The sequence below is a fragment of the Pristis pectinata genome, chromosome 8, assembly GCF_009764475.1.
Source record: "Pristis pectinata isolate sPriPec2 chromosome 8, sPriPec2.1.pri, whole genome shotgun sequence".
NCBI lineage: Eukaryota > Metazoa > Chordata > Chondrichthyes > Rhinopristiformes > Pristidae > Pristis > Pristis pectinata.
In genome coordinates, this window is record NC_067412.1 from 43,967,396 (window position 1) to 43,981,844 (window position 14,449).

Genomic DNA, 14,449 nt, shown 5'->3' on the forward strand with positions numbered 1-14,449 from the left:
AGGGTTAAAAACAACCACACCAAAAGTGTAGACAGTGGTGCCAGTTGGACTTTCCACATTTAACAATAGTTGATGGTATTTGACATTCTCTGAGAATATCAAGAAAACATAATTGCAGGAGTGAATCTAGTCTAACATGAGACAAGGGACAATAGCCCACAGTAACACTGTTTCACCTTCACGGTACAGCAACCATAAATTGACAAGTTAACTCACTTTACTAAGTCTCAAGGTCTGAGGCTTAATTAATTAGGAAGTGGCCATCTGGCTAGAATGAAAGAAGAAACAATGGGTCTACTCTAGGACATCTGCAATGGCATCCAAGGCCCCCAGCAGGCAGATGAGCTGGCAGGTTCTATGGTAATAAGCAATTACTAGAGGCCCTGGTTAAGAAGCAAAATACCCATGTGGTGAGATGTGGTCATGAGACCCTCATGGGGAGTGAGGTCCTTACATGAACTGTAAGGAGCAATCAGTCCCTCATGCCCTGTACCTGATTGGCTCAGTACTTGTAACTAGGATGCTGCACAATTGAAGTTGAAAGTGGAAGTGATAGCATTCAACTATGATGGGACAAAGATTGCTGCAATGGACAGGACTATTAATGTGCTACTGTCTCACTGAAGAACAAAAGGAGCAGGAGGGATATAGGTTTTGGAAATGGGATTCAACTCCTTCCTGAATCCTGATACAAAATGAGAACCTGGAAATCACAGAGCGACTTGCAAGGAGAGACTCAGAATTTGCAATTCAGAGAACAAAGGGAAGCCACAGGTCTGACCCAGGTAGAATACGATGCAAGCTGTGAATGCTTGCATGTTTTTCTTTGCAATTTAACGTCTGAATAAAGTACAACCTTCACCAGTTGTCAGTTGTGGAACTCTAATACAAATCAGTACCCCAATTGGTTTAAGCTATTCCACTATCAATCTTTCTTGACTCCCCTCCACCAAATTCCAAGGCCTACAGCCTCCTCTCCCCACTAAACCTGACCTCAAATATGAAAACATGCAACAGACGCTCAGTTTCACCCGAGGCCAGTGAAATTTGCAGGGGCTGGAGGTTGTGATGGGGACGTGAAGCTTCAGCAGTCAGTGCTGCCATGATGCAACGTCAGTCTAGCACAGGTATTTGGGTGAAGCAGTATTTTTTTTTTACAGGAATGACTAATTTTTCTCATTGTTGACAATATTCATCTTAAATCCGGTACCATCTTCACTAATTCTATTTTGTGATTGAGAAAATATACCTGAAGTTGGAACTGTGGGACTTTGGCATTTTGCTGCAGGTTAACCAGAGGGCTTGCAGTTTCTTGTCTGGTTCTGGCACACTGCGACATGATAGAATCAAAGTTAGTGAGTGTTCATTGAAAAATTGTCAGTTTAGCAGTCTGTAGGGGTCCACCATTTTAACCATGTCCACACTTTATGTTCCAAAAACATCGTACAAAACACAAGCGTAACACAGTGCAGAATGAGTTGTTAGCTCTCACCTCGCGGCCTGAACCCACTCATCGTAAAGCTGGAATGTCATTAAAGGCTCTGGAAGTTCTCTCAGATATGATTTTAAGGCACCTGAAGGCAAAGAGACACCAAGACTATTAGTAACTAACAATCTATCAGGTGCATTACCTAAACAAGCATCTTTTCCTGTTTAGAAGATGCTTCTCCATATTCACAATGCATACTATAATTAATAATGGCAGTCAACATAAAGTGGCTCAGATAATAAATTGTAAACGGAATTATCACTGTTCCAATGCTACCCTATATCTAGAGTTTGATTTATGGTGCCACCAACTATCATTGTATCTGTCATGTAAATATCAAGTGAATATTGTCAGAACACTGTTCAAAGCAGACTGCTGTCTGAGGGTACACCATTCCAAACATTCCACTTTCTAATTTGTCACTTAGATTGACCTCCCAATTAATGGGAGTTCTTAAAAGCTAAGGAACACTCTCACTAATGTTAACTCTTCCAAATTATTGCAATTATTCTCATCATTAATATCCAGAGTCTAACACTGTTGAAATGTGTGAACATATAAAATGTAATGAAAATTAAATAACTGTAGCTGCTGGAAACCTGAAATTAAAACAGAAAATGCTGGAAACACTCAGCAAGTCAGACAGCAACTCTGGAGAAACAGCTAACGTCTCAGGTGGAAGACTCTGGCTGCTAAGTGCAAACCATTCATTTCATCTCCAAAAATACATCTTTGAGAACCACAACATTTTTCAGATGTATAAGCTGATTAATTTACTTCCAAAATGTTTTGGCCTTTATGTTGTGTACCCACCTGCAACAGCATGTGGGTCAGAATAGAATTCCTCAAGCTGGGAAGTAGAGCAATCCAGTGCGGCTTTTAGCTTTTTTAGTTTGGAGGCTCCAGCAGCAATCCGGAAAAGGCCCTGCATTAGAACAAGGGATTGTTATTGCACACAAAAAAACTCAAGCTCTTTATAGACTGTACCAAAGTGTGATCACAGTAATAACTAATAACCAGTAGCTGATTATAAAGGTGAAACATATAGCAGAAAGATAGCAGGTATCTCTGGCTCTACTTTTCTCTTCTGGTGAGGATTATTGGTAGGAGGAATGAGGAACAGAGGGCCTTATTCCAACTGTCAGTTCATGGCTACGGATGCTGCCATTGGGAGAAGAAGTTCTGCATAAACTTATAGCTGCACCTTAAACCTGACATGTACCAGGATTAACAATAGTCCTTTCATTGAGGTATCACCTATCATGTTCTCCTGTGCTTTTGAAAGGCACAAGGTACCAAAATATCAGATTTATTCAGAAAGATAAGTTGTTATTTAAAGAAAATACAGAAATTACTAAATCAAGATTTTATTTTTGAAATCCACTTCTTTAACAGCCTTCAAATGAAAATGAGTCATAGAACAGGACTCATTCTAGGGGAAAAGAATTTGGGTGCAGACTGCCACAGGATCACTGCCAACTACATGATTTGGAATAATCATTTATAAATGATTGGATTTGGAAGAAAAACATAAACAACACAGAAGGATCATGGAAGGTTGGGAAAGCCGGTTTGTGAATACAAAATGGCTTTTAATCTGGATACATTCTGTCCCTGGTACAGCACAGAGGGAGAGGTCTGAAGAAACGGGAGCAGGACAGACAATCCAGCTCACTGTGGCAAGGTTCTGATTTTTCAGACATGTAATATAACCAATGTATGGCCTTACTTCTGAGAAATGGTGTATTTTGATGATAGAATTTGCGGATCTGTTGAACAGGTTGGGGAGAGAGAAGAAATATGGATAATTGCCTGAGAAACTGGAGAATAATAGTATTAGGCTTTCAGGATGGACAAACATCCAGTGATGTAGTCCAATGCCCTCTAATCTCCAAATTACTTCAGATTCAACAAATGAGATAGAACTGAAGCACTGTTTGTGAAAGCTGTAGTGTCTACCTGGACTCGTGGGAAGATGCTACCATTCTCTACAAAGACTAACGTGAAAAACTTTTGCTTGACTAGTAATTAGACCCAGATTATTAAAAGAAAATGTTTTTGTTTTAATGATCTGGGTCTTCTTTGTGTCCTAGACTGAATGCCACTTGATCAGTAAATGAAAGTATTGCAAGTGTATTCAAACAATTCTTTAAGCAATAGCGTGCTTCAGCATTATAGTGCTTAATTGTAACAAATGACTGAAAGGGAAATAGAAACAATTTCTTGCTAGTATTGACTACAGTTTGAGTTCTGAAAGCAGGATCATTAGATCATCAGAGAGCAAGTGTGGATTAGTTATCACTGTGCTCTACACCTTTGATTGATGTACAGTTGTATAACGTCAGTATAGATTCTACATTCAGATAAGTTCACCTTCAGGCAGCAGCTAAGCAATTACAAAATGAAAAAGGACAGAACCACACTTGTTTCCAAAGAGCACAGGAAAGGAAAAAAAATCAAAAAAACTGCACATGCTGGAAATCTGAAATAAAAGCAGAAAATGGTAGACACACTCAGCAGGTCAGGCAGCATGGTGCAGAGATACAGTTATTGTTTCAGGCCCAAGACCCTCCCATCAGAACTGAGGAAAGTTCATTTTAAGCTGCTGAGAGAGTTGGGGAAAGATGGAAAGGTCAGAGATATTTCCCTTTGCCAGGTGAGACTGGGGTGCCATGGTGTTAAGCTGCTGGTGAAGCCATCTGGTTGATAGGTTAATGAGGAGAGTTGGAGAGAGAAAACATGTAAAATCATGTGAAATGCAGGTCAGAACTGTGGGGAATGCCTGGCAGATTACTGACACTGCCTGTCATGCAAGCAAAAATGTACTAAAATCCATTATTTCCCCCTCTCTTCTGACCTCTTTCATCTTCTATTTGCATCTTCTCCAGACAGATCAGCAGCAATTAACAATCAACCTTCCTCATCCCCTCTCGGCCTTTTGTCATCCATTCTCTCCTGGTGTCCAGCCTATCACAGACATCTCCTTTATTCTCTCCATGTTTTTATGCAACTTAAAACAAGTTGGAATTCTAAGTTCTGATGAAAAGGTTATTGAAATGTTAACTTTGTTTCTCTCCACAGATGCTGCCTGACCCGAGCATTTTCAGCACTTTTTGTTTTGATTACAGATTTCCAGCAGCTACAGTTTTTTTGATTTTCAATGAAAATGTCATCGTTGGGGGAAGGGGGAGAAAATCTATGCCTACTTGCTTCTGGAAAGGTTTCTATTTGCTCAAACGATGCAAGGTTCCATGCATGTAAACAGCATGATTTGCAATATTGTGCATATGTACATCAACAGAACAAGATTTCAGAAGATTTTATATCACAGTGTACGAACCTGTGCCATGGCTGAAAACTCTCAAAGTGATACTGCTCACCTGCATCTGCTGGTGTAAGACACTGCTGGATGGCTAGGGGTGAACTGTTCAGAAGAGCAGTAGGATGGATGATAAGAGAGAAAGATGGAGCGAGAGATGGCAAATTTCTAAGCATGAAAATGAGAAATTTGATTAATGATGCATGTGGGTACGTTCTAATCAATCAGCACTCACCTCCTCTTTCATACCAGTTTCTAATAGCATCATTACACAAGCCTCAATTGGGAGAGCTATCTCACGACCACTACGCTTGAGGTGTTCTTCCAGTGCAGTTCCAAATGCAGGCTTCTCAGTCCATGTATCTGGCAGAAATTAAAGAGAGGTAAATTAACCAATCAACAAATCAAGGCATTCATCTCCATAAATATCTGTTTGCTGTAATGATTCACTGATGTTTAACTTGGTCGCTAATTTTTAAAATATTTGTTAAGTATGCAGATTACTTGAATAAATAACTTATACAAAGCATTTTCAATGGACTGTTCAAAGCCTATCAACGTCTGCCAGTGTTTCAGTTAATCCACCATTAAATCAAAATGGAAAACATTATAAATCAGCAAAAAAAAAGCTCAGATGGAAAACGCAGCTAAGAAAATTATAAAATAGGTACTTATCCAAAGAATTGAAGAACAAAAAAAACAAGCTGATGAAATGCTGCTATACTGCACCTTGCTGAGTCTGGATCGTTGGGAGGACTCTGTCTAAGACTGCTAGTGATTTTCTATGGTAATCTGCTTGTGCTTCTAGTAACTGAGAACAAAAACCACATTGTCAACAAAAATTGCATTAGCTTCAGTGCTTACAGAAGTAGTAACCTCAAGTCTATCAAATGTAACTCTATCTTAACAAAAAAGTAAAGAATTTAATACTTGTAATGAGTCGGTGCCAATGCTTACCGTTACAAAATATCTTGCATAATCACCTTCTTTAGAAATAAAGTTGTACATATCAGCTGCAAGTTGATCCTGTGGACAGAGAGACTTCTTTATTGCATTCAAATCACAGCTTCCAAGACAAAATAGAACAATAGAAAGGAAAATAGATTAGCAACACTAAACCACCGGTTGATGAAATACAAAGTTAGAATATTGAGGTTAGCCTGACTGTTGCAAAGTTAACTGCTTTACATTTGAGAACAATTGTCTGTAATACTCAAACAAAAATCAATACACTGAGCCCACTTGCCCTTTTTTGCTAGATTTTTACAACTGCCCTCACTGCTGTGCCACCAGATAAGGGGTGCAAGGGTTTTAAAACCTCAAACCCAAATGGAACTTGTCTTGAACATTTCTGTTTTGATGAGGATGGAGTTGAGGTAGACAAGCCGCTCCCAGCAGGTGAGCTATTTAAATCCCTCATTTTGTCGACATTTCAGGTTGTCCTCAGATCAGCTGGGTTTTCTGCATGTTAAATTGAGCAATTAAGGAAGAAATGACAACTGGCACAGACAAAAGTTGATTGGCTTTCCAGCACCTTGAACGAGGAGGAGTTTGAGCACTCCCAGTGACTCTGCGACTGGATTCCTCTACATCCTCCATTATTACCATCTTCATCCATACCCTATGTGTCCAGCCCTTCCTCTGACCAGTCTCCAATCTCTCTGCAATCACCCCTGGCTCTGCAAGCTATCCTTTATGAACCCTACCCCAGCAGGACAACTTTACCTGTTTCCTCGACTGCAACATTTCCTGTTAGATAGCCTATCAGGCTTGCATCTGGTTGACATCCTATACAAAACCTGCATAAAACTGGAGTCTAAACTGGTTTTCTTCCTCATTTCCCAACCAGAAAGCTCCACCCATCTACCCACACACTCCAACAGCCTCTACTTGGAAAGCCCACCTCAGTAATTCTTGGACATTTGTCTCTGATACTCCTATCAGGTTAAAGATTTCTCAGGCTCAGGCAGAATCCATTTGCTCCCAACAATAGCTAAAGGGAAGTTGGCTCAGACATGAAAGGAGCATACGAGTGAGCTGGCAGCTTTGGAAACTGCATTAAAAAGTCTGATGTTGGACAGGCAGGAGCTAACATTTAAAGAAACAATAATCTGCAAAAAAAAACAACTTTAAGGCACAGAAACCCAACAGGAAAAGTGGTTCCTCCATGGCTGGCAGGAGAGATTGAAGAAGGTAGTAAATCAAACTAAATGGCTTACAAAATTGCGAGATAGCAATAGGCCTGATGATTAGGAGCTCAGTAAAGGAGGACCAAGAAATTGATAAAGAGAGGGAAGGTAGAATGAGAGTAAACTGGCAAGAAACAAAGACAAATTGCAAGAGGTTTTATACAAAAAGGAAAAGGCTAGCAGGCAGGGACAGAAGAATTTATGATACAAAATAAGGAAACGGCAAAGAAATTAAAATACTTTGTGTATGTCCACAAGATGTCTCCCAGAAATAGAGAAAGGTCTGGCAGGAATGAGGAACTGAAGGAATCACTACTAATACAAGTACCAGAGAAATAGTCAGCACAGTGCTGCTGCCTCAGTTATCTGGGTTTGATCCCAACCTCCGATGCTGTCTGTGTAGAGTTTGCACATTCTTTATGTGATCATGTGGGTCTCCCACAGGTGCTTCAGTTTCCTGTCACCTGCCAAAGACGTGCTGGTCAACAAGCTAACTGACTGCTTGAAATTACCCCTCGTGTAGGTGGGTGGCAGGAGAACTGTTGAGAGTTGACAAGAGCGCAAGGGGAAAAAAATGGCATTAGTGTGGGATGACACTGTATTGGTGGGCTGAAGGGTCTGTTTCTGTGCTCTGTACCTTCAAGTTGGTGAAACTAGAAACCGATAAAGGAACCAATAGATGTATTTTAATTTTCTAAAGGGTTTCAATAAGGTGCCACACAGGAAGTTGGTAAACATGGTTAGAGCACATCGAATTAGAGGATTAATTAACAGACAGAAAGCAAAATGTGGGAATAAGCAGGTGCTCCCAGGTTGGCAGACCATGACTAGTGGGTTAATGCAGGCACTGGACCCCAGTTAGTCACAATCTATATCAATAAGTTGGCCGAGGAGACCAAGGTGGGCTTCAAGGGGATATAGACAAGCTAAGTGAATGAGTGGGCCTCAAGGTGATATCTTTGGTGAACCTTTGGAATTCTCTATTCAGGAAGGCTGTGAAGGATCAGTCACTGTTTGCATTGAAAACTGAGGTTTCTGGATATTAGGGGAACAAAGAGAGAGGGAAAAGTACAGGAAATGGAGCCAAGTAGAGTAGAACTGACAAGCAGGCTCAAAGGGATGGATGGCCAACTCTTATGTTCTCATGTCTCACCCAATATCCAGTCCTTTCTTGAATCAAACTCATTTTATTACAAACATTGATGAAGATATTATTTTGGGAAGCATTTAACTTCACTCTAAACATTTTTAAAAGCTCAGCAAGCTCACTAAATTCCTCAGACCTTTCTCATAATGTGTGGCATCTACTGAAGAACTTTGGGGAGAAAAGGGATTATTTCTAAAAGATACTTCATGAACACTTGGACCTTTAAGATGTAACTGCAACATATAGACTGGTACAAAGACAATCCATTTGGTTAAGACTTTCACAAGGCAGTGACAGTAACTGAATTGAATTCCACTTGCTCATCACTGTCCTTAGTGAATCACAATGGCCAAATCTCTTGAACATTCTCACTAATCTCTGAAGTGGTGACAGGGCACTTAAGGGAGAAATAAATAGGACTGGCCAGGGTCCACTTTGATTTATGAAAGAAAAATTGTGTTTCTTTACACAAAAAAAAAGAATCTTGGCATTTTGCTTGTAAATGGCAGGCAGATAAAGGTGGACTACTTGATGTACTGTGTTTGGACTTTCAGAATGCTTTTAATAAGGTGCCACAGTTGAGATTTTTAAACAACATTAGAATGCGCAGTTTTTGAGGTAAAATACTGGTGTGCACTGCTGGAGAGACAGTGGTGGAAGCAGAGTATCTAACAGCATTTAGGAGGTGTCTAGATGAGCACTTGAAATTGCCTGAGAATTGAAGACTATGAGCCAAGTGCTGGAAGATGGAATTAATACAGATGGGTGTCAATTGGTTGGTGTGGACATGGTGGGCCGAATGGCCTGTTTCTATGCTGTATACAATTCTGTGACTCTAAATTACCCAGAGTCTCACTCTGCCTCATTTGTACAACTATTTTCAGTCTTAATGGTACATACCTCATTCTTCCGATGCAACTGGTAGCAGATGTCACACCTTTATATCTGACCTTTAACTTCCACATAATGCACAACTTTCTACTGATTTTACAATTGCAGCCAAAATTCCATGTTCTTTGCAAGTTGTTGTCGGGCTCCACAACTAATAGTACTTTTAAGAGGCATCATCTCTTTCCTGGTATTTTTGGACTCTGGACTTGGGTTTCAAGTAAACTTAGAACTTGTCTGAACCAAACTGTATCTGAACTTGGTACTTAAAGCTAGCAAGATGTGGGTTGAATGAAGCAATGAAGCTGCTGACACGGTCTAGATTTCCATATTCACAAATAATATTGTAGGTGAAGCATGAAAGATGCCACAGGGACCACAAGTCAGAAGACAAAGGAGAAAATAGGAGAGCCAGGGGAAAAAAGTATGCAATTATTTCACCATCCAAATTTGTAACCTCTAGATGTATATCACATTGTTATATTATAGTTGATCAATGAACATCTGAACACTGCAATCCATTATAATACTTAGAGCATTTGTAAAAGCAGAACTTATGGGGGAAGATCATTCATAGTATTCTTCCTCATTCTAGCTATTATACATCTCCAGCAGTTGCTCAGGGCAGTGGCCTAGGCTCAACTACCTTCAGCTACGCCACCAGGGACCTTTCTTCCATCACAAGGTCAGAAGTGCTCATGTTCACTTTGTCTTTGTTTCTTTTATTTGCACAGCAGTCTTGCTTCTTTTGCAGTTCCCCCCCCCCCCCACTCCATGGTATAATTTTATGTATAATTTATATTCCTTGTTGCTGTCTAAACCTGTGATGCTGTTGCAATTTTTTCATTGCATTTTTCTTGTGCACATGACAATAAACTTGACTTGACTGTCCAATGTTTAATTCCATCCACAATGATCCAGAAAATGAAGCAATGCATGACTACACACAGAAAGCAAAATTCACACGAGTAGAAAGTTAACATTTGTGGCACATGGCTGCCGGGCAATGACCAATGACAAGATAATCTGGGGACCTATCTTTGATGTTCAACATTCTGTGGAATCACCACTGACTGGATGCATCAGATAAACACCACAGATACTACAGCAGTTTAGCAGTGGGGATCCATGATGATTGCTCATTTTCTGATCCCCCAAAGCCTTCCTACTATCTACAAGATACATCATGAGTATGATAGAATAATTATTGCTTGATTGAATGTAGCTCCAGCACTATTCCAGAACATAGCAACCAGCTTCACGGTACCCAATCTACCAGCCTCAACATTCAGATTAAGCTGCAGTTACTCATCAAGTCTATTTCTCAAACCTGCGACCTCTACCACCGTGATACAGGCAACAGGTGCATAGGAGCACCATCACTTGTAGGTTCCATTTGAAGCCATACACTATCTTGGATTAAAAGTGTATTGTTGTTACTTTGTAGTTACTGAGTCCCTATCCAACAGCACTGTGAGAGTACCTGTATCAGAAGGCGTAAGTACTCCATTTTAAAGTGGTGGTTCACCGTTGTCTTCTCAAAGTATTAGGCAACAAATGCTGACCAGTAAGGCCCAAATCTCAGAAATGTATAAAATAAAATGCCCTCAAATACTTCTTGATAATCATCACCGACTCCCTAAGAATATGCAAGAAAGAAAAGATCACGCAATAACCAAGTTTTTTCTGTAATGGAAGTAACTTAAAACCTTGGAACTGGGTTGTTAATCAGAAAGAACTAAATAGATTGGATGTGAGCATCAAATAATCAAAGGTAAGCAGTTACATCCAAAGCCAAACAGGACTTGGACAGCAGGCAGTGATTATCCAAATGCACACTTTGGTTTCCACATTTAGACTGCCACACAAACCTACCTTGCATAGTTCCACTTTATTTCCAGCTTCATCCATTTCTTCTCTGAGGGAGTCAACCTTTGCTGCTACTGCCTGGAAATTAGCTCCTGAAAATGCGGTTTTGTGTGCTTGATTATACCTGAAATAAACCAGGCCATGCATTTAAATTCCAAATCGTTGACTTCAAGTTCCAACCCAAACCTGGCCCCATATTGAGCAAGTCACAACAGTTCTTTTGCTAAATTCAAACCACTACATGCCTTTCTTCATCCCTGGATGCAAACTTATATCCAGATCCCTAAAGCCCAAATAAAATTATCCTGACCACACTTTGGAACCAATTGAAACAGTGTCATTAAAACTAAGTTTCTCAGCATTTACAAATCCCCTCAAAGATCATCTTTCATTGAAATAAACCTCCTTTTGGTTTGAATAATAATATATTAACAGTGATATTGAGCTTAAGTTAATAATGGACATATTCACTAATGTCAAAGATGAAAACACACACCGCACCTGGCTACTTGCACATTTCAGGATCTGGGTTCACCAAAAATTTTACTCCTGTTCATAGATATGGAAGTGATATGGAAGTTGTATTTTCTTCCAAATACAACTCTAAAAACTCTCACCGCATTTTTGCTGAGTCCCAGTCCAGTACTAGTTTAGCCAACTGTTTCCTCTGCTTTTGAATGTTGGGAATCTCCATCTTTAAAAAGATTTAAAGAGTAGTATTAAAAACAGATAATTGCAATAAGCCAGGCTTCTGATACAACTCCAGATCATGTTTGACTTTGACCTGCTATAAGCAGCTGAAGAATATAGGTGGCTCTTGATCTGAAAGTTTAGGGTTCAAGTGTCAAGGCAGCACATGGATACAACCCAAGAGCTGCAGCATCACTCACAGGTCATAGAGCAATACAACATGGATACCGGATCTTCCGCCCAACAGGTCCATGTCGACTATGGTGCCATATCCCTCCAAGCCCTGCCCCTACACGTACCCATCCAAGTGTTTCTTAAATTGTACTTGCCTCAACCACTTCCTCTGGCAGCTCGTTCTACATACTCACCTCCCTCTATGTGAAAAGGTTGCCCGAGGTCTTTTTTAAATCATTCCCCTCTCACCTTAAACCTTTCCCCCCTAGTTTTGGACTTCCCTATCTTGGGGAAAAGATTATTACCATCCACCTTATCTATGTCTCTCATAATTTTAAATATTTCTATAAGGTCACCCCTCATTCTTCTACATTCCAAGAAGTAAAGATCTACACTGGCCCACCTCTCCCTATAACTCAGGCCTTCTGGTCCTGGCAACATCCTCGTAAATCTTTTCTGCACTCTTTCCAGTTTAACCATGTCTTTTCTCATAGTAGCGTAACCAAAACTGTACACAGTACTCCAACTGTGGCCTCACCAATGGCTTGTACAACTGCCACATAATGTCCCAACTCCTATACTCAATGTCCTGACTGATGAAGGCCAGCATGCTAAATGTCTTTTTCACCACCTTGTCTACCTGTTACGCCGCTTTCAACGTACTATGCACTTGTACTCCAAGGTGCCTCTGTTCCATTACACTCCCTAGTGCCCTACCATTCATTGCATAAGTCCTATGCTGGTTTGACTTTCCAATATGCAGCACTTCACACTAATTTGTATTGAAATCCACTTGCCACTCCTTGGCCCACTTCCCTAACTGATCAAGATCCCCTTGTAATCCATGATAACCTTCTTCACTATCACCACCTCCGAATTTCGTGTCATCTGCAAACCTCGAGCATCAGCATCCAAATCATTTATATAACAAATAACAAGGGTCCCAACACCAATCCTGCAGTACACCACCAGTCATGGGCCTCCATTCCAAGAAATAACCTTCAGCCAGTACCCTCTGCTTCCTACCTCCGAGCCAATTTTGAATCCACCTAACTAGCTCTTCTTGGATTCCGTGGTACCTAACCTTCCAGACCAGTCTACCATACAGGAACTTGTCGAAGGCCTTGCTAAAGTCCAAATAGACAACATCCACTGCCCTACACTCATCTATCCTTTTGTTTACCTCTTCAAAAACCTCTGAAAGATTCATCAAGCACGACTATCCACGCACAAAGCCATGCTAATCAGACTTCATCTATCCAACTGCTGGTAGATCTTGTCTCTCAAAATTCCTGAGTAACTTCCCACTACTGATGTCAGGCCGACCGGCCTGTAGTTTCCTGGCTTGTTCTTGCTGACCCTCTTAAATAACAGAATGACATTAGCCACCTTTCAGTCTTTGGGAACTTCACCAGTGGCTAAATATGAAGCAAATATCTCCACAAGGGCCTCCGCAATTTCTTCTCTAGCCTCCCACAAAGTCTGAGGATGCACTTGATCAGGACCTGGGGATTTATACACCTTAATGCACTGTAAGGCTGCAAATAACTCCTCCCTAGTAATATGAATGTTCTCCAAAACATCTCCGTTTGTTTCCTTTATCTCTTGAGCAACCATTAAAAATCCCACCCATCTCCCATGGCTCAAGACATAGGTGGCCCTGCTGATCTCTAAGGGAACTTACTCTCTCCCTGGCCACCCTTCTACTCTTTATATAGCTATAGAACCTCTTGGGATTTTCCTTAACCTTACCTGCCAGATCCAACTCATACCTTTTCTTTGCCCTCCTGACTTCCCTCAAGTGTATTCTTAATCCTTCTACAGTCATCAAGGGATTCACTTTTCCCTAACCTCCTAAACCCAGTGTATGCTTCCTTCCATTTCCTGTCCAGAGCCACAATATCTCTCTCTATAAAAGTTACAAGAATATTCTGAAGCTGAGTGACTCACAAAGAGAAAACTGGAACTAAACTTTAACACTTCTACAGTGCAAAGGAGAGAAAAAGGGCAACACACAGTCATGTCCTCACTCACCTCTGATAAGTTGCTGAATGGATCAAGGATATCTTTCTCAATTTGTGACTCAAAACAGGCAAGTTCATGTGCCAGTTTATTCTCTGCTTCACTGCATGTTTCCAGCAATTTCCTGAAACCAAGCACATTTATAAATGATTGCAAAGTATTACTGTGGAACCCCATTAGAAAAGGCTCAGTTGCTAGGTTCACTTTCTTCTTACTCTTTCTCCTTTCAGTGAGAAAGCTCCAGCTTTTTGGTGTTGGGAAGTAAAAGGAATGAGGGTTGGGTTGTAATGAGGCAAGTACGAAAGAAGTATGAGCTTATGATTTCTGCAGATTCCAAACAAGAAATTATTGAAGCAGAAAGGAGAAGTGGAATGAGAAAGGAAGGCCCAATTTTTTTGCTGTACTACCAGTGACAAGTTTACTTATGACTGTTCAGCTGACAGGCAAGATCATCACTTCAATAGAACACTAATGCATTTGTTTTTCTCCAGCCTATTAATGTTGCCCACAATAATGCAACGTCTTTTTGCCATACAAGTGTAACAATTCAGTGTAGTCGGGTTTTGTGAATGTTCTGGTCAAATGGCTCTAAGTGCATGAGAACTTGGATGCAAAGTGGGGAAGGGGAGATAAAGCATATAAATACAGGAGTTTATTACTGA

At 40.5% G+C, this 14,449-nt stretch overlaps 1 protein-coding gene across 5 annotated transcripts in view; it reads right to left on the reverse strand.

The window, feature by feature from the left end:
* Window positions 1-14,449, reverse strand: part of arhgap17a (Rho GTPase activating protein 17a) — a 126,796-nt gene that overhangs the window by 34,243 nt on the left and 78,104 nt on the right. For all 5 annotated transcript variants that reach the window (XM_052022365.1, XM_052022369.1, XM_052022366.1 and 2 more), the window contains exons 5-13: window positions 13,800-13,911; window positions 11,519-11,595; window positions 10,908-11,025; window positions 5,766-5,834; window positions 5,538-5,619; window positions 5,044-5,171; window positions 2,303-2,414; window positions 1,493-1,574; window positions 1,250-1,330 (exon numbers count right to left, since the gene is read on the reverse strand). In XM_052022365.1, the coding sequence (XP_051878325.1) occupies window positions 1,250-1,330; window positions 1,493-1,574; window positions 2,303-2,414; window positions 5,044-5,171; window positions 5,538-5,619; window positions 5,766-5,834; window positions 10,908-11,025; window positions 11,519-11,595; window positions 13,800-13,911 (861 nt within the window). The remainder of the gene's footprint in view (window positions 1-1,249; window positions 1,331-1,492; window positions 1,575-2,302; window positions 2,415-5,043; window positions 5,172-5,537; window positions 5,620-5,765; window positions 5,835-10,907; window positions 11,026-11,518; window positions 11,596-13,799; window positions 13,912-14,449) is intronic.